Source organism: Callorhinus ursinus, unplaced genomic scaffold (assembly GCF_003265705.2).
Source record: "Callorhinus ursinus isolate GAN/ISIS: 27379988/994484 unplaced genomic scaffold, GSC_fseal_2.0 scaffold1, whole genome shotgun sequence".
NCBI classification, from domain to species: domain Eukaryota; kingdom Metazoa; phylum Chordata; class Mammalia; order Carnivora; family Otariidae; genus Callorhinus; species Callorhinus ursinus.
The window spans coordinates 143,715,324-143,741,494 of NW_027397063.1; the positions used below are offsets into that span (position 1 = coordinate 143,715,324).

The 26,171-nt window shown below is 41.3% G+C and overlaps 1 protein-coding gene and 1 long non-coding RNA gene across 22 annotated transcripts in view; one reads left to right on the top strand and one right to left on the bottom strand.

Moving 5' to 3' along the window:
• Positions 1 to 26,171, bottom strand: part of ARPP21 (cAMP regulated phosphoprotein 21) — a 153,797-nt gene that overhangs the window by 35,806 nt on the left and 91,820 nt on the right. For 17 of the 20 annotated variants that reach the window (XM_073902226.1, XM_073902222.1, XM_073902234.1 and 14 more), the window contains 4 exons: positions 20,886 to 21,049; positions 19,885 to 19,989; positions 18,696 to 18,956; positions 14,322 to 14,448 (listed from right to left, as the gene is read on the bottom strand). In XM_073902226.1, coding sequence (XP_073758327.1) covers positions 14,322 to 14,448; positions 18,696 to 18,956; positions 19,885 to 19,989; positions 20,886 to 21,049 — 657 coding nt within the window. Of the gene's footprint in view, positions 1 to 14,321; positions 14,449 to 14,705; positions 14,798 to 18,695; positions 18,957 to 19,884; positions 19,990 to 20,885; positions 21,050 to 26,171 lie in introns of those variants that run through there. The other 3 variants (XM_073902274.1, XM_073902270.1, XM_073902297.1) reach the window with 2 other exon arrangements.
• On the top strand, positions 783 to 17,793 carry LOC141374346 (uncharacterized). 2 transcript variants are annotated; one of them, XR_012381125.1, is made up of 3 exons: positions 783 to 1,048; positions 1,919 to 2,133; positions 17,716 to 17,793. It is a non-coding gene; the product is annotated as an uncharacterized lncRNA (long non-coding RNA). The 2 variants fall into 2 exon arrangements; XR_012381126.1 differs by lacking the exon at positions 17,716 to 17,793 and adding an exon at positions 3,095 to 3,286.

Genomic DNA, 26,171 nt, shown 5'->3' on the forward strand with positions numbered 1-26,171 from the left:
ATAATTTAGAAATCAACAACTGTACAGTATTCATCTTCTCTTTCATTGTCCTGAGAAGGAAAATGATACAGAGAAGAGGGATAAAGTGGATTGGAAGAGGTAGAGCTTTGGCTCCCGATATGGTCTTATTGCTATCCTGGGGCACAGTGAGAGCTCAGGACTAAAAATCACATTGGTTAATCCCCATACTTGCTGAATGGCGTGTCTGAAATTAGACTTCATAGATTACCTATCTATAAATTCACAGGTCTCTATTTGCCTTACTGTTTTCAATAGTGGGCAGAAAGGCATTTTGGGCTTATGGGAGCTTATTTAGAAGTATACTTAATAAGTATGTCATGAGTTTTGCCAAATTAATACATTAATTTTCACAGCAGTCACCAAACATGCCATTATGTTCTGCCAGAGATTTAAAAATACCTTTGATGCAAATTTCAGAGACTGAAAATAAATGTAAAAGTAAGTGCTACCAGTCATTTAAATTCGGTTCATTAGGACAATCACATTCACACACACACAGACACACACACACACACACACACACACACACACACACACACACATTTCTTAAAACCCAGTTTCCCCTTTCTCTTTTTTAAATGGTTAAAAAAAGACCAGCTAAAGGCAATAATGAGAAAAGGCCCATTTCACAGCTGAACTGTTTTCACTGATGGGAAAACAGAGCAAAGGGTTGGTAATGGCACCTCAATGGCTAGTTGATCAAGAGCAGGGACTCTTGTCTCCATTGTAGTTTCTGTGCCTGGCAAACAGCAGTGCTGAGGGGCACTAGGGAAGGAGGTAGGGAGCAAGTGTTTCCATGGATTTTTATTTTTTACCACATTCCTGTTGCCAAGGAAACCGACTCCTTTGTGTGGCATGTTCGTAGAGGCACTTGAGGTAGACTCCAACTCAAAGAGCGTGAGCTCCTTGAATTGTATCACTTTTAACAATGGGAAATTAAAAAGACAAAAGCGCTTGACAGAAGGTGGAAAAATACCCTGAAACTTCTGTGGAGTCCTCCCTGCTTGGGGAGAAGAGCAGCAAGCCGGTAACAACAGTTTATTATGAAATATTTGTTGGATATGGAAGTTAAATAAGATAGATAAATGAGAGATGTGAAAGCTTTAGTCTCCCCTCCCCCCCACCGCTTACATACTTTTTCTTTGAAGGAGAAACCAGGAATGAAGGACTGCTTTGGGAAACATTTCGTGTTGTAATTGTTATTATTCTAGAAGACTCTGTGGGGTGTTTGGGGCTCACTGTGAGTGCTTCCCAGTGACTGAGGCAATGCCGTGGGCCCTTTGGACCTACAAGGTTGGGAGCAGGGTGATTGCCTTCATTGCTATTAAAATTGTGTCACACACTATTCCAAATTGAATTTTAAATTTTCCATTTGTTTTCTGCCAGTATAGAAAATATTGTATATTAAATATTGATTTATGTATATTGTCCTTATATTCTGCAATACTGTTAAATTCCCTAATGAGTTCTAGTAGTTGTTTTGTACACTGTTTAGAATTTTTTATGTAAATATGCTTGTCACCTGCACATACAATTTTACTTCTAAAAAAGACCATGTCACAGAAATGTCAGAAGACTCAGTTTACATGCAAGTGTAAAATGAGTTTTGAGTGAGTAAAAATGTTATATTAATAAAAAAGTGGCATGATCTATGATTGCAATACATGTATGTGTCGATCATGTGTACATACATAAGCTCAAAGGTAGAAAAAGAAGAGGCAAAAATAATCCATTATCGTGTTGGTACGGAGTTTTTTGCGTCTTTTTTAAAACATCCTTTACTGCAAGTACTGTGTTGTTTTGACAGTTTATAAAAGTTATATATGCATAAGAAAACTACAAAAGTTGCCCACTAAAACAATCTTCTCTTCCTCCTAATTCTTGCCATGATTTTCAGCAAGGCAGAACTTTTGTCTCTGATTTATACTTTGGATTGTTCTGTTTAAGTCACCTCCGCAGTAGGAGCTGAGCCTTTCTGACCAGATAGATCTAGTTAGTCTCAACTGGGGAAATCGAAGTGTCCATCAAGATGCACTGAAGAGCGCCTCAAGCTTTCTGATCTCCGCAGTGTATGTAATACCACACAGTCTGCTTAACACCCTCTGTGCCTAGGTGAGTAATTAGAGTGATATTGGTTGATGAGTTGCTACTGTTGGAAAACAGTGCATGGAATGCCTGCTCAGAGCTGGCTCGGCAAATTTGACTGCATGCTCTTAGAATAAATTGGGATGTATACTCCACTGCACTACCCTGCATTCTGCAAAGTGCATTTGGGGCTCATTCTGGCCCCTCTTCCTGCTACTAATTTCTTATTCTCAAAACAATTATGACCCACAGGGCTCATGAAAAGTGCAGTGCTGGACCTAATGCAAAAATAAAAGTAAAACACAAGAGTAAGAGCATTTGGGAGAATGTTAAAAATTCAATTATAATGAGTCTCTAGGTGCCTTCAAGGAAATGGTGAGGGGATCAGGAAGAAGATGTCAGCAAGTCATTAGGGATTGGTGGCAGTCCTTGCAGGGCATCGAAACCATCACGGCAGCCAGGGAGGGTCAGCGGGCAACTGGGAATAGCACCTGGGAGAGACCACAGAGGCAGGCCCCGGGCAGCTTAAAGGATTTGGATGAGAGCTTAAGTGTGAAGACTACTGCATGCTGCTGACATGCTCTTCCAATGAACAGATGTGCAGAAATGCCTGTGCCATGGAATCATGCTGTAACAGCTGAATCAATTAGCGACCCTACTTGTAAGCATGTGACCCCCCCCCCGGCCCTCCACCGCCCAGACTCTAAAGAGGTTGTGTGAGTCATTGTGTTTCTTCTAGAATTATACTACTTCTCCTAGGCTCAGACAATCTTGTGGCCTTCCTGGGTTATAGAGATTGCTACTTGGCTCTGAACTAAAATGTTCATGAACCACTCATGTGGACAGGATGGCCCATGGCATTTCAGGACTGAAGGGAGTGATGAGAGTCTGTTCTTATGCTGATGGTCTGGGGAAGGGGCAAAAACTAGCATGTGTGAGTCCATGCAGATTGGTTTTACTGAATATCCATTTGTGTCCCTACAAAAAGCAGTCACATCTGAAGACAGTGGAAAGAAGAAAGAATTTCAGAAAACAGCACATTTTAGGGCTGCTGACTTCTGAGGTCGTGTCCTTTAAATTTAATGGTTTGTACACTGCTCTCTTTTCAAAGAAGGAACAGCAAAATGTCTAAGCAATAGTGAGCCCCTTGGAAATGACAAATTTAAACATCATCCAAAAGCCTGACAATTTTCCTGTGGGCACCACTGCATCATTGAATTTGGGAAACAAAATAAAAATAACATCCTTCAAGATGCTCTTCACTTTTTTATCACTACAATTTTCCAAGTTTGAAGTAACCAACCCTGAGGGTAACTTTATGCTGGCTCTAAGGACAGCAAGGTGGAGAGAAGACAGTTTAGTACTCTTGATGTTCTCTGTTCAGAAGGTGGGGAAAACCCAGCACATTCTCCTTAATCATTGGCATGTTGGATCATGAATATCTCTGGAGGTATTAGGTGTCCTATCTCATAATGGAAAGGAGTGTGTGGAATGGAAAGAAATAAGTTTAATAAATTAAAAGAGAAGAAATGCAGACAACTAAAGCCTGGTATGAAAATCACCCAGAGTTTAGAGTGAAAAGTATGTTTATTATAAAGAGAAAGAAACAAAACAAAAAAAAAAAAGAGTAGGAAAGAGAGAGGTCCAGGGAATTAAAGATAGAAAGTAAATAAAATGAGAAGTCAGATTTGGAGATGGAAAATCAATGAATACCATGAAAAGCTGAAAAAAAAGTGCTTCCAAAGAAAGGAGGGACTGAAAAATAAGGCGATTTATAGATGAAGGCAAAGTTGGCTGCAGTAACACGAAATTGGAAAAAATTGCAACAAATTAACAAGAAAGAAAAGGGGGAGAAAATTAAAAGGATGGACAAAGACTGCATATGCCACAAAATATCCTAACTTCTCTTCATTTAGTTCAGTGAAACTATCGGGTAAAGCTGACCACTTGGAACTAGTAGTTTGGGTTCTTTAGATTTTTCTAGAGTTCAGATTCTCTCTTAGGAAAGCTGTGCATGAATGTTAGAATTTTGGAAATAAAAACACATAATTGGTATGTTTTTCTTGCCACCTTTCTTTCCTTGCCATCTCTAAACCAAATCTTTCTTTTCTCTAACAAACTACTGCTTCTACTTTTGGTTGCATAATACAAAAAATAAACGATACTGCTATGATCTATCTTACTCCCTATCTTTGTAGAAAAGCAGAAATCCTAACCACACCAGTAGTGCTTAACTGCATAACAAATGAGTAGATAAACACGAAAAGCTACATAAAATGCAAAGTGCTAAAGCAACTCTCAGAAACATGTTGAATAAATCCATTTTACTATATAACCACCTAGGGGACAGAGAGAACCTGGCCATCTGTATTGTTTTGGTTACCTGTAAGGCTTTCAGATCTAAAAATAGCATGATTCCTATTATTGCTCCTAATAATGTTAACCTTTCTCATAACCCCGTCTTAATACTTCTCATTCCCATTTCTGTAAATGGAATAATTAGGCCAATTAATGAAAGAAACACATGAACATTTCCATAGAAACCTTTCCCAGACTCATATTTTTAGAACAGCATGTTCCGTGAGGATTTATCCATGTGACTTCCACTGATGTTAACAGAAACCAGACAAGTAAAGCCTCATGTAACTCTTTGATAATCGACCCCCTCTGCTTTTAGTAACATAATAATGCAGACACCCAAGGTACCCATGGCTTCCTCAAGGTGGTCAAGTGCAACAATTTCTGCATTGCTTCTCTGAGTGACTATTGGTTATACATTTTTAAAAATGTATTTAAAAATATATAGAGGGATTATTAAGGCTTTAAGCATTAAAATATATGTAAATTATACATAGGATAACTAGACAAATCTTTTTTAAAACCATCAAGTTTGGAGAAGGCGTTTTAAGACTAAAAAAGAAAATCCCACTGTCTAGAAATTAATATATCTTATTGGTCACAGTGGTATTCCAAATTCTTTCTTTAGCTCTGATGGTCCTTCCTCCTATCTCCACCCATTCCCCAAAGGAAGAAAGTCAAGAGGAGGAATACCATAAGAGCGAAGAAAGAGATCTTTTTCAAAGATAAAACTCCTCTTAGTTGCATTGACACTGCTTAATAAGTCAAGCTGAAAATACAGGATTCACTGTCAACTTTACACAAGTGCTCTGGTTAAATAAATTTATAGACTCCATTAAAGTACATTTTGCCCCATCCCAAATGTGTTTCAGAACAACATTAAAGAGATAATAATCTTTTTTCCTACTAGGAGATGTTATTATGAACAATATTCTATCACAACAAAAATAGTACTACTACAAGAAGAAAAAAGCTAAATATATCACTGTTTATTGAACTTCCATGCAGGCCTATCAGGAAAGGAGCTGTGGCTTTGGTCTATTTTCAAATATACACGTGTCGTAGATAATGACATTTTCCTGCCAGAAACGCCACCGAGTCCATTCCTTTGTTAAAAACTCAAAAGGGAGCTAAGTGATTGAAGAAAGGAGTTGCCTTGAACAGACGGTCCTATGAGCAGTTTTCAGGGTGTGGTTACTCCTTGCCATCTGAACAATTTCAAAACTAATCTGTTGAAATGAGTGTTGATGGGAACATTATTCCTTTAAATTTATAAAAATTCATAAATTTCTAAGCATACACAAATCCAAACATACTATCCCCCTGAAAGCGGCCCAAAGGGTCTGTGACCTATTCTTGGGCAAGTGTCTGAACTTTGAAAAAGGTGTGTATTTGTTTGTTGCTGTGGATTCGTTTGTTAGGCTGTCTCTCTATCTGACTTCATACCATTTAACTACACTTTTGCTCTTACTCATATTTGAGATGGAGACTGAGAGGTTTCCGTTTAGTCTTTTCAATCTTCACACATTCTTTCCTCTCTCTCTCATACACACCCCAGCACATACACACAGCCACCTAACCCTCCGTGTTCATGCTAACTTGAAAAGAGGTACACATATTATTCATTCTTTCAACACTTCTGAGTCCCTGTTGTGTTGTGGAATCATGCTGTATTTACTTTCTATCTCAAAATTTGGATCTGTAAACATTAATGCACTAATTCTAAATATAATTCATTAGCGCTGTGAATTGTGCAAGACTGTTGAATCAGAGACCTGTACCTCTGAAACAAATAATATGTTATATGTAAAAAAAAAAAAAAGAAGAAGAAGAAGAAGATAGAATGAAGTGGGGAAATCGGAGGGGGAGACGAACCATGAGAGACTATGGACTCTGAGAAACAAACTGAGGGTTCTAGAGGGGAGGGGGTGGGGGGATGGGTTAGCCTGGTGGTGGGTATTAAAGAGGGCACGTTCTACGTGGAGCACTGAGTGTTATATGCAAACAGTGAACTATGAAACACTACATCAAAAACTAATGATGTAATGTATGGTGATTAACATAACATAATAAAAAAATAAAAACATAAAAACATATGAAATAATAAAAAAAGAGTCAGATGCTAACTACGAAGTATTAATTTTTGCCTAAAATATAAATAATGTCAAATCAAAGAGTGAATTTGTGTAGGTTCCTTCCTTTTGCTACAGCTTATACATAGGCCAGCCATGATCAAAAATTTGCTATCTATGACATTGTTCTCCAGATGGCAGGCCATTAGCACTAGCATCCCCTGGGAATGTGCTCAAATGTGCTCGAAATGTAGAATCTCAGGACTCACCCCAGAACTACTGTGTCAAAATATGCCATCTGATCAAGATCTTAGGTAGTATATATGCCTATTAAAGTTTAGGGAGCCCTGGCTACAGTAACCCTCCCTCAAACACCCACAACATGGGAGGGGCTGAGAATGGCATTTACAAGCTCTTCTCAGGAATCCAGAGAGGCATGGAAAAATCCAATGGCCTGTTATACAGCTAGTGTTTCTGACAGGCTGAACCCTCCAATCATACAAGTCCTCAGTGAAGAACTCCCTACACACAAAAGGTTTTCTGCATCTGGAGAATGGAGGTTTGAATCAATGCAATCTATATCCTAAAGGTCAGAGTGTCCCTAAAGATTCCTGGATTAGGCTGTTATCCTATCATCAGTTAGCAAAATAAAACAAACAGGATCTACATTCCCTGACCTGATTTTCTCTTCCTTCGGTGTTCTTCTGTATGCTCTTTATTTACATATATTTTGAATTCATTGCAAATGTTCTTTATCTGCATCCATCCTTCTTCTCTTTGATAAACTGGACAACACGAAGCCTGTTGCAAGGCTTGTTTCTGTCTTCTCTAACAGGACAGAGAAAGATGATACTCTGAGGGGGTCGAAGCTCCAATTTCTGTCTTATGAAGGGGGAGGGGTGATAACACATCTCCCAAGTTTTCTGTTTGCATGCTCTCCTTATAACCTGCATGTGGTACTAAGTTCAAATATCCAAGGACAGAATCTCACAAGTCAGACTTGGTTCACACTGAGTAAGCCTGCTGGGTTTCTGAAACCTGTGTTTGTCCATGAATCTGTGAAGACTGAGGTACTAGAAGCCCCCCACCCCCCTTTCTGGCTCTGACAAGAAAGATGCCACACCAGGCAGGAGGCTGACCTTCCTCAGTTTCCTCATTTAACCAAACTGAGCATTTAAATTCTGAGTCTACTATTCATACCTCATGATGGCTGTTTGGCAGAGTGTAAGAGAGAGTCCAAGTGAGGCTTATGTTAAATATAAGTGAAAGAGTGAATCAAGCAGCTCAAACAATTTTGAAGACCTCCATCATTGTCTCCTGCAAGGATTCCAGCTCTGCTTTGCCAGGCCGAGTTGGTTCGTCATTTACCCCACCCAGAGCCCTGACAGGACCGGAGCAGAAGTAAACTAAATAGGCTTAAGGAAGCCCCACAAAAGCTGCATGGGTTTTTGCAATATGATGCATTATTTAAGACTTCTTTTTCATGGTTTCTTTCTGAGCTATAATTTGAAAAGTAAAACATTTTCACGGAAATTGTACTATGAAACTGGTTTTTACCCAAAATGAAGCATTCAGCAGATGGCTGGGAGTGGAGGAGGGAGGCAGGAAAGGGATTTAAAAAACAGAGGTAAGCAGCATCTCCAGAGTTTTCAGAATCTACCCCAAAGGATGCTGCAGTTATAAATTAACTGAATGAAGGGTTCCCTCAAGTATTGTGTTTCCCCCTTCCTGCTCTGCTCTGCGGCCATTCTACTTTCATGGCATTTAAGAATCCAGGTTCTCCTGAGCTATCAGGAAAGCAGCACTGTTGGACCGCCTGTTGTAAACAGTAATCTACGTTATTCTTCTACCTAAACCTAGAGTAATATCATTGGCATTAAGCAAAGTGTTGGAAGCCTGGCACATAAGGGATATAGGCAACAGTGTGTGGGAACAGCTTACCCAAACCTCATTGGTCATAGGGCCTTACCTTCTGGACTATTTTTATGGAATGTTTCTAACGTTTTTTAGGGAATCAAACATGTCTTAATTATTTGAGGAAAAAAACAACAACAACAAATGATAACATGCTTTGAATAACTTCAAAGTTTCCCCCACATCCTTGGACTCCAGGGAAACTGAGGGTAATCTTTGCTTTAAGATTTATGTCAGGACTATAGGAAGTCTTATAATTGGAGTTGTGAATATCACCCCTTAGCCACGGATAGAACTAGTAAGCAGAAAATCATCAAAAGTATAGAAGATCTGAACAGCAAAATAAACTGACAGGATTTTAATTGACATGTCTACAACATTGCCACCAAACAACAGCAGAGTACCCAGTTGTTTTCAAGAGCTTATGGAATATTCAGCAAGTTAGACCATATCCTGGTCCATAAAACCAACCTCAACAATCTTCTAAGAGTTGAAATCATACAGAGATGTTCTTTAATTGTAATGGAATCAGTCTAGAATCAATGACAGAAATACAACAGGGAAACCTCCAAACACTTGGGTATTAAACAAAACACCTCTAAATAATCCATAGATCAAGGAGGAAATCTCACAGAAAATAAAAATATATATATATATATATATATATACACAAATGAATGAAATGGAAATAAAGCCCCATAAAAATATGGGGCACATTGTTAAAGCAAGGCTATGAAGGAAACCTATAGCACTAAGTATGCTTGCATTAAAAAAGAGAAAATGTCCTAAATCTGTAATCTCACTTCCTACCTCAAGAAACTACATAAAGTAGAACAAAATAAAGCAAATGTGTGCAGAAAGAAGAAAATAAAAAGATAAGAACAGAAATCAATGAAACCGAAACAATAAAATAGAGAAATCAATGTAACAAGGTGGTAGTTCCTTGAAAAGTTCAATAAAATTGATAAATCTAGCAAGACTTACAAAACTGAGAAGGGAGAATGTAAAAATCACCAATAGTAAGAAAACAAACAAACAAACAAACAAACAAACAGGATATCCCAACATATCCTGCAGCCATTCAAAGGATAATAAAGAAATACCACTAATAACTTTTCACTCATAAATCCAGCAACTTAGAAGAAATGAGCCAATTCCTCAATGACCACAAAGGACCAAAACTCAGCAAAGATGAGACAGATCATCTGAATACTCTTGTAACCATAACAATTTCATAATTAAAAGCTCTAGGAATTATATTCATGTAAAAAGTAAAAAAAATAATGCTTCTGGAAATCCCCAGGCCCAGAGAGGGTCACTGGAGGATTCTATCAAACATTTAATTCGGCACCATTTTTACACAATTCCTTCCAAAAAACAGAAGAAAAAGGAACACTTCCCAATTCATTTTATGAGGCCATTATTATTCTGATACCAAAACCAGGATTTATTCATCCCCACATGCCCACTTACAAAAGCGTATAGGACTTTACAAGCCCATTTTTGTGGCTTTTAGAACATGTGCAAGATTGTGGACAGTGGGGAATGAAGCTACATATATTTCTTTTTTAGTCAAACTGAGAAAGGAATTTAGAGTTGGAGACAAGATCCAAGATGAATTCTTTTTTTTTTCTCTCTCTCTCTTTTCAATATGTGACCCGCACATAAATGTCTCAGCTGTGCTCTGTCATTTGCCGTTAGTGACCAGCACTGCAAAGGAATATGAAAGCCTGTGGTTGGTCAGGAGCCAAAGTCCAGACTCCCCCATTTGTTCTGCTATTAGTCAACCTGGTTGTGCTTGGATAATTAATTAGGTGCTATCTGCCTCCGTAACACGGGCCTGCAGGTTTAGTTCCAAGGGGCTCGTTTCTCTATGATCATCCATGACAGTAAATAAAGGCAACACTAGTAACTAGGATTATGTGATTGTGATAAAGTGATTAATGCACAGGTTTAAAACCAGGCAAGCCTGGGTGCTCCTCCCAATCTGATCAACCTTGAGACCCTGGGTAACTTATTTCTGAACAGGGGTGCTCACAGCTATTTCCCTTGTAAATTTGTGGTGGGGATGAAAAAATGTGATGTTTGTAAATAATTCACATAGCAACTAGCCCCTTAGAGACCTAACTGATGGTGCCTATAGTTACTACTAACATGTTTGTGGCCTTAAAAACATTTTTAGGGACGCCTGGGTGGCTCAGTCAGTTAAGCGTTTGCCTTTGGCTCAGGTCATGATCCCAGGGTCCTGGGATCCAGCCGCACATCGGGCTCCTTGCTCAGCGGGGAGTCTGCTTCTCCCTCTCTCTCTATCCTGCTCATGCTCTCTCTCTCAAATAAATAAAACAAAACAAAAAGTTTTTAAGCCAGAATAAAATCATAGCAACATAGGTATTAACTAAATGCAATACGGTAACTGACTACTAAGTAAGCCTAAAATATAAAGAAATGAAAGGCTTGCTCATCAGTACTCCATTTCAGTATTTGATCCATGGAAAAATCCTGTTCTCAGGTGGGACATTTTCACTTCCAAGTCTTTCAAAGCTGGAAGGATTTGAAAACCAGTCTTTTTAGCTTGAACCTGATAACTGCCTTTCTATGCAGCTTCAGGTCATAGGGGTTACCTGATAATGTTAAATTGACAACATATTTTTTTTCCATTAGAGACACTTCTGTATTAATGGTTTTTATATCCCTCATATATGTAGCTACAAAATCCAAATATCACTGTTCAAATCTACCATTCATTAATGACCCTTGTTTGTAATCCCCACCAGTTCTTTCGGAGGCTTAGCACCTTTGGTAGAGTAAAGAGTACAAAAAATCACCAGGAGGAAGAATTTATGTCCCCCTATTGGGCCTCAGGGTAAGGCCTATTTAGTCAATTGTAGAATATCCTATTTCCTTTATAAAAATCCACTATGTGTAGTTTTAAGGCCTAGGAAAGATGTCGTGACTTACAGAGATTTCAATTTGGTCAAGAATGTAGGACAAAGAAGAAATACTTTTCACGACCGTTAAATAAAGATTAAGAACAGTGTCAAGAAGCAAATTGGGATTAAACTCTCATTTGGTTGTAACTGAGATAAATTTGCTCCACACTAATGTCTAACCCTGTGATACGGAGTTTACTCTGACGCAGGCCAGGCAGTACCAGATACTTCTACGCAGGCCAGGCAGTACCAGATACTTCTACACAGGCCAGGCAGTACCAGATGAAGGTGGGAGAAGGTCAGGTCCCTGAGACTCAGGGCATCACTGTGGGGTGGTGCCAGACCACCCCTTGTCCTGAGGTCACTTTACAGAGAGAGAGGGCCTATCTTCAAGCTCCTCCAGGAACTGTGGCTCCCCCAAATAACCACCTTGCCCCTTTGGGAAATCTCTGTTAGTGTCTAAGCTCAGCAAAAGGCCTCCTAGCTGTAGTCACGTACTGTCACAGAACCATGGCATGAGCTGGATGGCTGGGGATTTTGTTAGCAGAGGTGATTCTTAGTGAGGTCAGGGGACACTGTCTTCCCAAACCTTCAGTAAGTTCAACACCACGCTGGAAACTGCACTGAGATTTTCGGCTCATACCAGGTGTGGTGGTCTCAAAAGGTAGGAGCTCAAAGGTCTCATGTGCATATTGACGCTGTCCCTTCTGGGAGGGTATCATTCACACATCAATTCCTTTTTCTCATATCCCCACTCCCCACAGACCATCTTAGCTCCACTCACCTCCTTGACACCTGAAGCACTTCTGTTTTGGATATGGTGCTACTTTAAAATGCACCCCTCCTAATTGCGATGCTGTTACCTCGCCTTGGGGCTGGCATTTCCATGGTGATGCGGGATCATGGGACAAGTCAGTGTCTCCAGGCTGCCATGGAATGTAGTTGGAGCCAGTTAGGTCTCCATGAGACTGGGGGAGGTTCTGCATCCCTAAATTCTCCCACAGTGTTTTAAAAAATATAACAAAATATCACAGTGTTCTTGCTAATATTGACACTCATCAATGAAGACAGTGGAGAAGGGTCAAGGGGAGCCCAAGGCTTGTCCTAAATCTACTGTTGCCCAGCGAACATATTCATCCAACTGTCTCAGTCCCTCACACAGACCCAGAGTTTTCAGGTTTTAGTAGGTCCCAGAATGTTTGTAACTGCACGCCTGCGTAGGAACTATACTCGAACACAAGGCTGAAATATCTCTTCAGGAAACTGTCAAATAATGGCAGTAAACTAAAATTTGGTCAATCATTATCATTAGATATCTGCACCTTTCTTCTACAAGCATTGGTAACCAAAAGGAAAACTTCACAGTGGCCTCTGGACCAGTAGCTAGAAGATCATAAATTAACTCTCTGACAAACATTAGCAGGAGGAATGCAAGCAGCACATCACTATAGTATATATCTAAATTGATAGCACAGTTACCACCACGTGATAGAGATAATAACATTCTCCAACAATCAGAGAAAATATTACCCAACTATTTTCTTAAAATAATTGATCATTTTAAACGCTTTTGTGTTCAGGGCACCTGGGTGGCTCAGTCGGTTGAGCGTCTGCCTTCGACTCAGGTCATGATCTCAAGATCCTCTCCCTCTCCCTCTCCCACTTCTATCTCTCAAATAAATAAAATCTTTAAAAAAAATAAAAAAAAATAAACCCTTTTGTGTTCTTATTACTATGAAAATGTAAAATCAATTCAGAAGTCAATGTGTATTTTTCCTCCACTATTACAGTGTTGAAACAAAAGACAGTCTGGCTGGCAGCAAAACATTTCTCTAATTCTTCTCCCACAGGCTTTAAATAGGCCATGAGCCGAACCAAAGACTCTATACCTATCTGCAGTACAGAGGAACTGAGTCATTTCTCCAATCTGACGAGATGCTAGTCGTGTCCGCATTCCTATTCTCAGGGTATCTGTTCTTGGTGTGAACTCTTGGCAAGGACTGTGCTTTTTGTCTGCTTATAAAAATTGTACATCTCCCATATACACCACACGTATATGTTCATATCACAGATGCATATACATATAATCAGCACAGAGATCTGATGGCAGAACAGCCATTCAGGAGACAGTGGGAGCACGTGCTCTAGCACAACCTACTTACGGAAGGCAGGGTCCCCCAGTCAGGCGGTCTTCAGCATGGCAATGAGCAGTTTCCCCTGCAGAGTGGTCAGCAGGAAGGACACAAGCCTCTCCCTAGCACAAGTCACTCAGCCCTGCTGGGTTCCTGCTGCTCTCTGGGCACCGGCATGCCATTAGGAGTGTGACACAGTAGGGAAAGAGACCGGTTCACTGTGAGACCTACTACTCACTCTCGTACAGTGTATCGGCCCCCCTTCCCACTGCACAGTGGCTGCCAAGCTCTGGGCCGGAGGCGTGTGGCCCTCGAGAAAGTGAGCCATGGAGTCAGAGTTCCACCGGGGATACGGGCTGCAGTGTCGGGGGCCTTCTTCTAAAAACAGTACTTTTTAGGATGGCATGGAAACAACCTGATTTGGTCCCCTAGCCTTAGGAACAGGGGAAGGATTTCTTCAGGTTGAAAATGAAAAAAAAAAAAGAAAGAAAAGAAAAAGGTATGAACTAGGAAGATAAGGATGGGGTTGGCACTCTGCTTTAAAAGAAATTAAGAAGACCCAAAAATAATTCATGAAGACTGTATTTAGCATGCATGTCTGGGGTGCTCGAGTGACATGGGCTTCACCTTCTTGTACCTGTTACTTTTCCACACAGAGTTAATCCAATGCTCCGTTATCTTGTCCGGGTAAAGGAAATGAGGCGATTTAAACTGCCAAGCTTGGATACTCATCCAAAGAGGACAGCTGAGGTATTTACATGCAAAAATCACCGGTTTAGAGGAGGGCATGGAAAACAGACTGCAAGTACCTGCTTGTTGTGCTGCCTGCGGCATTGGCTGACCCCTCTGAGCACTGTACTGAACGGAGGCCAGGGGTCGGTACTGCTGCGTGGTTGAGGTAGGGTACTGACCAGATGGATAGTAATACACGGACATCTGTGGAAGAAAGAGAACAACCACAGGGAATGAGAAATGTGTACGAAGTAACACTTTTTATCATAAAATATGTGGTCATCTTATGACATACTACGATTGTAGTAGATTGTAAAGATGGCCACCAAACACTTCACCCTGGCCTATGTGTGTGCATGCTACTCTTCTCATGCAGATGTGAAATCGATTCCCCAAGTCCTTGAATCTGGTCTGGCTCTGTGACTTGCTTTGACCAATGTCATGAGGCAGAAATGGCGACTCCGAGACTTGCAAGCCAGGTCCGTAAGAAGACTTGCACTTCTGCTCACACAGGAGGAGCACCCAGCCACCGGGAAAAGAAGTCCAGGCCATCCTGCTGGAGAAAGAGCCCATGTGGAGAAGACCGGCACCCCACTGGACAGGCTATGCCGACGTTCTAGGCATGGGAGCGAGGCCATCTTAGATGTTCCAGCCCCAGTCAAGCTGCCTGAGCCATTACCATATAAACCAGAGTTGAACCATCCCTATTGAGTTCTGCTGTAGTTGCTGAATTTTTGTGTTTTCAAATGAAACAAGAGTGAATGAAACAGGGGCACCTGGGTGGCTCAGGTGGTTAAGCGTTTGACTTTAGCTCAGGTCATGATCCCAGGGACCTGGGATCAAGTCCACCATCAGACTCCCTGCTCAGTGGGGAGTCTGCTTCTCCCTCTGCCCCACTCCCCAGGCTTGGGCTCTCTCCCCATCGCTTACTCTCAATCTCTCTCAAATAAATAAATAAATATAATCTTTAAAAAATTGGGGGGGAATGAAACAGTCATCTACCACAACAAAAAGTTTATGGTAGTTTTAATTATTTAATTTAATTATTATATTATATTATATATTATATTATAATTTTATATATAATTATATATATATTTAATTATATATAATTAATATATAATTATAATTATTATATAATTATATATAATTATAATTATTATATCTAACAAATTGTTTTCCTAATGGAAACACAAGTGAGACGTGAAAACTACTAATCTCTAGCCTATAAGAAGCAGGGGTTGGAATTACGAAATATGGTCAAGTCTATCAAAGCACTTGGCAGAGTGATTGGCACAGAGCCAGTATCCAAAAGAATTTATGTTCAATCTGAAAAAAGAAAATATATTTAAAATAATGTTTATGTCACCTATTGTCACTTTCTAATGACTGGGAATGGCAGAAAATATTCTAATTACTTCCAATAAGATTCCAATCAAATGTCTCTTGATTTGGACATTGCCTGCCTCAGTTCATTTATATTAAGGCTGCTCGCTTACTGATCTTGAATAATTTTTCATCTCCTCACCATTCTTCTATCATCTTCTTGAAAGTGTAAACTGAGGTACACTAGGACCAGCCTACAAGTAAGTATCACATACACAGAATAAAATTACAAGCCACTTATATTTGAGAATGGTGATTTCAATGGTGATTTTATTTTCTGATTTGATCATGTCAAATAGGAAACACTTTTTTATTTCAATCTTGCTATTGAAACACATGTATCATGTTTTCTTGACTTAGCATAACATAGGGACAAAAGATAACTTAGAGTGTGTTGAGCTGTGGTTCTGCAACCCCCTGGAATTGTTATGAATTCTAATTCTGTCTGGCAATATGGATTTCCAAGGGTAAGAGACTGAACGAGTCTTGAGTGAACGCGGGTCAGTATTTGGCAAATAACTGATTGTACATTTTGTTTATAGTGATTTTTTTTCTCCCTTTTTTTTTTTGTAAGGCAATTTATAACAATAGAAACCCAAAGAATCCTAGAGTAATAACAGGTTTTAGTTATGCTCTGGCAAATCATGACGCTATTAAAGATTACTACCATTATACATCAGATGCTTCCTAAAATTAAGAACAAGAACAACTATTATGGAATTTATTCATGAGCCTTATATTTCTATGTCCTTTAGGAAGAATAAACAGTCTGTTCCCTTAGGAAAATCTGTGACTTGATTCAATGGAAGCTACTAAATATGTTACACAATCCTTGGTCTTTTCTCTCACATTCAATATGAAACATGAAAATACCTTTAGGGATGAGGGACAGAGTTCAAACACTTAAAAATTCCCTCATGAGCACTAATGGTTTGGATGAAAGTATAACCTCTTGAAGGAGAGCCTCAATTTTTAGTACTCAGTTGTCCTGATTTGTTCTTGTATTTTTCTCCCACCCTACCTCCTTTGATACCCTGCCAGGCTGTGCTAGAGGTTTGGTCACCTCCATTCAGTACCTCTCTCAGGCAGAGCATCAGCCAGCTCTTAGCACTTACATCTCCCAGTCATATGAAGGAAACGGGGCATGGGCACTTGGCTCTTCCTCATCCTCCCCCATGGAGGAAGGTGCTGAGTGGGGCTAAGAGGAGTCATCAAAGGATCCAAATGCAAGGTTGGAAGGGAGAAAAGAGTAAGGATAGCTCCCGAGAGGAGAAAATGTTTATTTTTCAACAACTATGTATATTTTAAGGCATGGAAAACCAAAATATGAGTAGATTAGGAGAGGAAAGCAATAAAGGAGAAAAAAGAAGAAGCCATATTAAAAAAAATCTCTTCTCCCACCACCTTCTTCAAGTCCCTCTTTGCCTTGTGCATGTGTTTCTTGCCTCACCTTCTAGGGGGTGTTCAAAAGGCTTACATAACATGGCAGACAAAACTGACTTCAAGGTTATTAAATATTAGGTTCACTTTCTGCATACATTTCATTTATTTCCATATGCCCATGGACTGTACCTCAAGTTCTTTTCATTGTTCCATAGTTGAATAATCAAGCTTTAAAATGTTTACTAAATTGAAACTCACAATGGGTTATATCTTATACATAAGAAGTTCATGCATGCCCAGACTGACCAGGAACCTTGAACATCTGTTTTGTTTTTCTACTCTCCTCCCTTTCTATCTCTAAATCTTTTGAAGAAGTGTCTGTTGCAGACACACCAGGGGTTCTGAGTTGTCTTTGCTCCTGCAGTGCACTAATGCTGAAATTCATTCATCAAGGAAGACTTTTTTCTTAAAGTCTTTCAAAAAAATTCTTCAATTAAATATCCTGCCAACTCTTCTTCTTGATAGCAGAAATGGGTAAGAAACACTTAGATGCTGTTTAGGGTAAAAGAGCTACACTATTTTCCTCATTAATTAAACTTTAAGTATTTAATTTATTACTAAAATAATTAATACATCAATGAAGTCATTTCTCCTGTAACTTAAAATTATTTTTTCACATCTCCTTAAATCCTACTGGTCAAGAGATATTGCAGAGAAGACAACCGAAGATGAACAATTAATTAATCATTCAAAATAAAATGAACAACTGAATGAAAATCATTTCATGGTGAAGGGTTTTGCATGGCTCAAAAAGAAAATAATTTATTCAAGATGTTAAGGCAGTGAAACAAATAATACAAAGGTGACACCGTACTTTAAACAGCTCATCCAATGCAATATTTCTTAATTAGGATGGAATTTGCTCGGGATATGTGTGCCTTGAAAATGGACCAGAAAATGCCTCCGTGCATTTTACATCTTGACAGTAATCACTTGCAATATTCTGCAAGGGATACCCAGGAGAGCACCAGAGATGTTTGGTGGTGAACAGTAACAGATAATCAGTCTTTGCGAAGACAGTAAAAATCAGTGATCTGTGGTGTCTTACATGCTCAAGTCAATTAAATATGATTAATGACTACCCATGAGAGCACGCAGGAGCTCTGCTTCCCCCTAGGGAGAGGAAAGGACAGTGGATGTCCCCTTTAGCTTCCTCCTTTATATTCCTAGAGGAGCTCCTGCCTGGAGCCCAGATTAGCTCCAGAAAATGCTTAAGGAAAGAACACATTTCCCAAGCAGCAGCAGGGGAGAGTTGAAAGTCCCCCAGGAGCAGGCTCTCTTCTTCCTTCCTACTTTCCCTTTCTAGGCAATCCAGTGAGCAGGACGTTGCATGGGAGGGAACGCTTTCCTGCGTGGCTCCCGTACCAGCAGCCTGGAAAATGGGACACTCCCCGCACTGTATCATGGGAAGTTGGGTCAGTTTCATTCAACTTACTTTCTGAGCCCCACAGCTTTGCACAACTGCTGAATAGGACAGATCAGGTTCTGGAGGTGGGGAATATCAATATGGACCAGAAAGAGCCACACCAGGTTGACCTGGTGATATTTTACGTGGAAATGTAGATGTCAAAACAGCCAGCGAACAAGCTATAGGTCACAGGTGTGAGGAAAAGCACACTCACCTGTGCAGGTGGAGGCTGTTGCACAAATCCCTGTGGTGAGGGAGGGGCCTGGAGGACTTGCTGGGAGATGGGAGGTCCAGAGCCTGAGAACCCCCCCGTAGGGAGCTGCTGGCCTGTAGAGGCAATGACGTAGCTTGGCTGTTGGGTTGGCTGTGCCATGAGAGACGGCGGGTAGACAGGACCAGATGGGGGCTCAGGAGTCTCTCCTGAGGATTGCCGGCTCAGGTTCATCTGGGTGAACTGTGTCGCCACATCGTCTCTCTGCCCAGAAACAAAGAGGAAATTAGCAAGAGCAGCCTAGTAACGGGAGAGGCACACAGAGGCAGGCACAGGCCACACTCTTGTCACTGTGGGCAAGGGAGGGCGTACCAATTGGAAACAATAACTGAAAGGAATTCTCTGTCCAGAACAACAAGAGAACATAATAAGATTTTAATCATCTGGAGGATCAGAGATGGTAAACAATTTGACCGAATCTCCCTCTTCCAATGGAAACAAATCATTATTTTTTCACCAAGGGTTTGAGATCCTCGGGATGGTGCTGAGACAAGGAGGGCTTGGTGTCCTTGGTCCTGAAAGGTCAGCAGGGCTTCCCAGAAGTAACCACAGTCTCTGCCTTCTGGAGAGAGGCAGAAGTGGTTGTATTCACCATCACCCACAGCTGCTACAGAGATGGAGCCATCATGGTGTCATGATATATTGGAGAGTATTTTTTACTGGCCTGGCCTGAAATTTCGGGGCGATGCTCCTTCTCGATGTCCAAAAGGACCTAGTTCATTATGGGGAAAGGAAGGGAGAGTGGGGGATCAGGGAGCTAGGGGAACCCCCCACATTAGTAGCACAGAGTGATGACCACCTCAACTAACTTTAAGCTGTTTCCCAAGCCATCACGCTGAGTTCACATCTCTCTGTTTCTGACTTCGAACTCTCGGGGCATTCAATCCCTGCTTAGCCAGTAAATTCTTAAAAGGGTACCCAATTGCAGAATCAGCAAGCGTGGAACAGATGACAGAATGGCAACCATTATTTTGGAGATGGGGTGCAATGTTCTGGAATAAGACCCCAACTCATGCCCCCTCACAGTCAGTCCGGGGCACCCACCCAGCATCAGCCAGCCCTGCACAGGAAAGTAATAAAACTGGTGGACATGCTCTCCCAGGGGAAAGGTTGCACACATGGAATACGGTACCATGGGGAACTGTTGAGTTGGAGACACAGGCAGGAGATGCTGGGGAGGAAAAGAGACCGCTGGGTATTGCACTGACTGGGAGGAAGCCTGCAGCCCCTGCACCGACTGGAGGAAAGAAAAAGCTGATCAGGTAACGGGGAAGCACTGGGGGGCAGAAATCCCACAGGAAGGTTGGCTTATTGGAAGCACACCACCTACACCACCCTACAGGTCCTCTTGGCTCAGTGCCCTCCAGAGAGGGGAACCAGCCACCGACGGGAAGTCAATGCCAGGCAGAGCACAGCCAGCCAGCCTTGCAGGAGGCATGTTTGCTCAGAGTGAACACTGCCTTCAGAAGTCACTGTGATACTTTTCATGTCATTGTTGTTAGTCAAATCCACTGGGTCTAAAGATACTGCACAGGGACTGAGAAGTAAGGGAAAAAATTACAAATGAGGTTCACTCTGGCAACCTCCTGGGAACACTACAGATTTCTGTGGCTATTTCCAAGTGTTGCTCTAGGAAGGGAGGACCACTCTACATTTCTTGAAGAACAGGCAGGCCACCTCAGAATGGACTGATATCTGTTCTTCCAATTGATGAAGCATTCAGTACTATCCCTTTGCAGACATGAGTCCTTGGTCTGTGCTGGGAATGAGTGAGCAGGATGATATGAAAGCTTGGTTGAGGTTATGGGTTCAGTCTCTCAGTCAGGCTCCGTGATGCCTTAGAAGTAGCATCTAGGCCTCAGAGACAACTTGGCATTCGTTTTCCCTAGCGCAGTGTGCTCACCATGCAAATCATTGGATGGGGCATTCACGTCTATCTAAACTTGAGCATCCAGATGAAATCTTATCAACCTGCCATCAAGGGCTCTAGGCTGCCAGGTCTTACATATGAGTGGGTGGAAGTGGCCCCAGTGAAAAGTATCACCTCCTCCTAAGGCACCAGTCGCTGCTCTGAGAACTCTGCAGCCTTTGCCTGGGAACACCTCCCCTCCCCACCTTCCCACCAGCTTCTACCTGAGTGACCAGCGGACCGGCCATATGTGGCTGGGGTGGCTGAGGAGAAGGCTGTTGCTGCGGCGGCGGCTGGGACTGTGCCATCATCGAGCCTCGCAGGGGCTGCTGGCTGGTGGGGGGGTTGTATATTGCAGGGGTTCCGTCAGGATTCACAAAGGGCTGGCCTGCAATGGAATCGGAGCTGGGTTCAGGTGAGCTCCTCGGTCTCGCCTTTAGCAGGAAGAACCATACTGATAGATATGCAACAAGTAACCCAAGGTAAAGGGGCAGGGAGGTGGAAATCTAGGACAGCAGAACCTTCACCACCATGAAGACTTTCCTGTTTATGACCTATCTGCTTAAGCTAGCTAACGGTGCAAGCCCAGAGCAATTTAAGAAGCAACGAATAAACACACTGCCTTCAGGGAGATTCGCTAAAGCTAAGCGCGTCTGTGCACAGTGGCGCCCAGTGGAGAAGGCCTGTGGAGAAGCAATCTTCACGAAACCGTGTGTTTGCCGCCTGCACCTCGCCATTATCAGCAAGATCGCACACACTGAGAGATAGGGCTGCCTTCCCTTTACAGAATTCCGGCTACCCTGGCTTACATATTATTTACCAATACATTTGTTTTTCTTCCACTCAGCTTGTTGCCAACTCAGAATGGCGATCAGTGCTCCCGATACACACGCAACAGAACATACCACATCCACATGCTCGCTTCTCTAAACAGACACAACAAGGAGCACGCAGGGGTTCAGATTTTGAAGATGATGCATAATATAAGCATCACAGCATCATCTCCTGATGGTGAAGCAAATATACATTGTTTTGCCTTTTGAAATGATGGCATGGCTCGCTATTGTTATTACTATTATTTGAGGAATATTTTATGGTTTACAAAATAGTATCATCGGATCCCCAGCATGACTCTGGGAGGAAGGACAGTATCATCTCCCTATGTTGCACAGGACGCAGTGAAGGCCCACCAGAAGTCACAGGAAAAAGGAAGGAGCCAAAGGAGCGGCAGATGGAAGCGAGGGAAAGAGGAGGGAAAGAAAGGGAGAACCAATCAAGTTCCAGTGTGGCAGGCACCTTACACACATAGCTCAGCTCTTCCAGTGACCCCACCGACATGCGATCTCATCCCACTTTAGAGACAAAAAAATTAGTGCCCGCATGGACCAAGCAACTCACTCAGAAAGGCCAAATCAGTACGCGAGAGTCAGGAAATGGCCCTGGTCAGAGTGACTCCAAAGTCCATTCACTTCCCATCACACCAAATAACTTCAGTGGAGTATCCAAGTTTACACAAGGTGTACGTGCTACAACAAGGTCTGATGACAAAAGTCCAATCATAACTGAAATCATTAACACGCGAGAAGTCAGGAGGGGTGGGGGACATGTTTTAAGGTGGAATCACAGCCAGGACTGGCAGGTAAAGAATGAGAAGAATCAGAATATGCTGATTTGCATTAAGGGGATATCGGAGGCAGCTTGCTAAGTTCCTCCCAAGCACATAGCTGAAAGCCTCCCCTCACATAGTTCCGGTATATGGGGTTCATGAGAGCATGTGATGGTTGAGGAAAACAGCCCTTTTCATTAATAACATATATGAAAAACAACCAAAGACCACCAGTGATATGCGGAAAATTAGCAACAAAACACAACAGGTTAGAATGAAGATAAAAAAAACCTGACCCAAACGAAATAGTATTCTAGTGGGGAGAAAAAAAAAATGTGTGGTATCCAACAAGAACAGACTGTTATAAAATGGGAAATAATTAGCCAATATACACCAAGTGAAAGAAACCAGTCCCCAAAGGGCAGCCATTAGGGAAATGTGCAACTGCATTTCTAATACCTTCAAGGTCAGGCAGAACTTAATGGTAATGGAAGTCAGAAAAGTGGGACCTCTCAGGGGGCAGGAGGGAGCCTCCTGGGAGACTAGTCATGTCCTATGTCTCCTTCCAGATAGTGTTCACACAGGGGTTCATACATTCAAATACCTGCCAAGGCTACAGGCCAGGTATGTGTGTTTGACAAATTACAGTGAGAAAATATTTTAGAGTAGGTTTGGAATGCAAACAGTGGGGTTGTAGTGAAGCCAAACCAATTGCTCCCAGGACTTGATTTCAGGCCCGTTAGGAACTGTAATGGGACCCTAGTGTACCCATCATTACCCCACATTTTCAGCCCAAATATACTTGTGTGTGTGCAACGTGAAACCCTTAAATGCTGCATATTCATGAACTAAGGAAGTTCTGACAACAGTTTCATAACCAATCACAATGTGCTGTGATGGAAAAGCAAATGTGCCAGAATTATAGTCACAGAACAATGACTAAATTTAGAGGTATTTAAAAAAAATGTTAATGTTCTTCACAGGCACTTGTTTTCCTATCACTGTCATTTAATTTTAGATACATTTAATTGTTTTAAATGCTTTTTTTAAAAAAATAACTTTCTTCTGGATTTAAAATCTGCAACCCATTTTTTTCTCCCCAAAGACGGAAAGTAAAAATAAAATGATCTTTACTATATTTCCTATGACTTCCAATTTATCCCAGTGAGAAGTAAGGTAACGTAAAAAACGGACCATAATTGGGGTGAAAAACATAACCACAAATTATTCAAATGTCCTTTTTGATAAATTTTAGATCCTCTGTGTGAAATATTATTAATGTGCTATGAAGCAGGCAAAAGAAAGGTTTCCATATAATTGCATATGAAAAGTACTCAGAACTCCCTTAGGTAGAGAGAGGTGGCAGGTTCTTCTGGAAGAGAAGAGAGAGAATAGAAGACTGCTTTTATACTCACTAAGGAGGGGTGGAAAGACCTAAGAGACTGAAACAAGTAAAATGGATATGCCAGGGAAGGGAACAGACATGATTACATGATTTCCTAAGAGACTTAGGACAGGCGACTATTGGTTTTCAAGTCAGGCAATGCTGGCCTCTCTAGATGCTGCCATTTCTGCCAGTCCAGATGCAATTACAACTGGATACGGGCAATTAGTTTGAATGACAGCTGCTGAAGACCAAAGGGGAAGGAGAGACAGTTGGCCTAGGACCATCCAGCTTAAAAGAGGTTTTCATGTCCAGAACTGCGCGAGCATGCCTGGCAGGCCCTGGCATGTGTGCTGGCACAGGTAAAGGGTGCAGGAAAGTCGGGCTGCCACGAGCTGGCCGAGTGCTCATTCCCCTCAATACATGGCCTTAGGTGGAAAACCTCTCCACTCTCCACATCAACATGAATAATGTGCAGTAGATATTATTTTTTTAAAGATTTTATTTATTTATTTTAGAGAGAGCGAGTGGCAGGGAGGAGCAGAGGGAGAGGGAGTCTTAAGCAGCCTCCCTTCTGAGGGCAGAGCCCGACGTGGGGCTTGATCTTAGGACCCTGAGATCACAACCTGAGTGGAAACCAAGAGTTGGATACTAAGCACCTGCGCCACCCAGGCATTCTGTGCAGTAGATATAATTTTACTATTATATAATTATTGAGCCTTGCATGAAGACTAAGGCTTGGTTATCCATTCCGGAGATGCAAAACAAAAACAAAAACAAAAAACCTGAGTCTGATCCCTCCCCACAAAGAGCTTATAAATACCCTGGTAATGAGGAAATGAACCCAAGGGCAATTCATACTAGAAACAAAGTAATCAAATGCTCTTGGTTTCTAATACCAAAGCATTTCTGCCATGTATTTGGCAGAAGGGTATTTATTAAAAAAGATAGAGAGGGCATGAGAAAAAGAGATTTTTCCTTTCCTAGTCCTTAGAAGGTGATCAATCAAATCATAAGGATGCTGCTGATTATGGATAGACAAAGGTCAATTCAAATCTCGCAAAGATACGTTGAGGGCCATGTCACACACAAAATCTTCATGGTACATTTAAGAAAGAGGTGGAAAAAAATAAGAAAGAAGTAGAATAGATGCCAGAAGTCCTGTGAAAAATACAAAGTGTAGTGTTAGGAGGATCCATCAGGAGTATTTCAAAGAGATGAGCCCTAAAAGGCTGCTCAAAGCAAAGTCCCAGCCGATGGCATGCCCTTACATCACTCACTTGTGAATTTGTGCCAGATGAAGGCAAAGCGAAATGGCAAAACAAGAGATATGGGGATTAATGAGTACTTGGGGGATGTTAATGCCTGTTGGCATCTCTGGATAGCTCTAAATTGAAAGAAAATAGCCAAACAAAGACGAGCTTTCTGCTAAAAATTTCTAAAAGGAGGCCAAGTCCAGGACAGCAGGAAGAAGATCAAACTCAAGAGTCAAACCCAGGCTTGCCTTGTGAGGATGAATACATTATACGGGGATAACTTTGAAAAAGAGCCTCTGCAGCAGCTCACTCATCTAGATGCCTGAAAAGCAAAGAAAGGATAGGCCAGAGGTCTTGAGTTAGAAACAGACTGGCTGAGAGCAGAGTCTAAGGCCAGACAAAATAAAATGTGATCGCATTTGGGGAACTGCGAGAAGATATGTGGGTGGGTTGGTTTCAGGTTGCCAAATATTTGGTACTTAGGAAGAGGCAAGTCAATTGTGCCCACAAAGGAAGTTTCATTTTTGTTTCATTTGGTAGACATGACTGGCAGGCACCTTGGTATTCTCAAATTATTGCTTGTCTTCTGTCTGCTTAAGATAGATACTTTATGAATAAACAGACAAAAAGCAGAATCAGACCTATAAATACAGAAAACAAACTGGTGATTGCCAGAGGAGGGGGGATGAAGGGATGGGCAAAATGGGGGAAGCAGAATGGGAGGTCCAGGCTTGCAGCTATGGAATGAGTAAGTCATAGGAATAAAATACACAGCAGAGGGAATCTAATCATTGATACTGTAATCGTACTGTATGATGACAGATAGGAGCTACACTGTGGTGAGCCCAGCATAACAGGCAGAGAAGTTGAATCACTATGTTGCATACCTGAAACTAATATAACACTGTGCGCCAACTATACTGAAATAAAAAAAAAAATAAAAGACAGGTATTTTATCATAGTTTCATACATGAACCACAATCTCAAATATATTAGATAAAAAAACTGTTTTACTATGCACATCAACATATAATGAGTAGTAGATATTATTTCAATACTATGTAATTTTTGAGCACAGTGCCTAAGACTACTTTGTTATCCACTCTAGTAAAGTAAAAAAATAGCCAAGAATGGCCCCTTCCCACAAGGAGCTTATAAATGAGCTGGTAACAAGGAAATGAATCCCAAGGGCTATTCACACAAGAAGTAAACTAGTCATATGCTATTGGTTCCTAACCCCAAAGAATTTCTACCACATATTTAA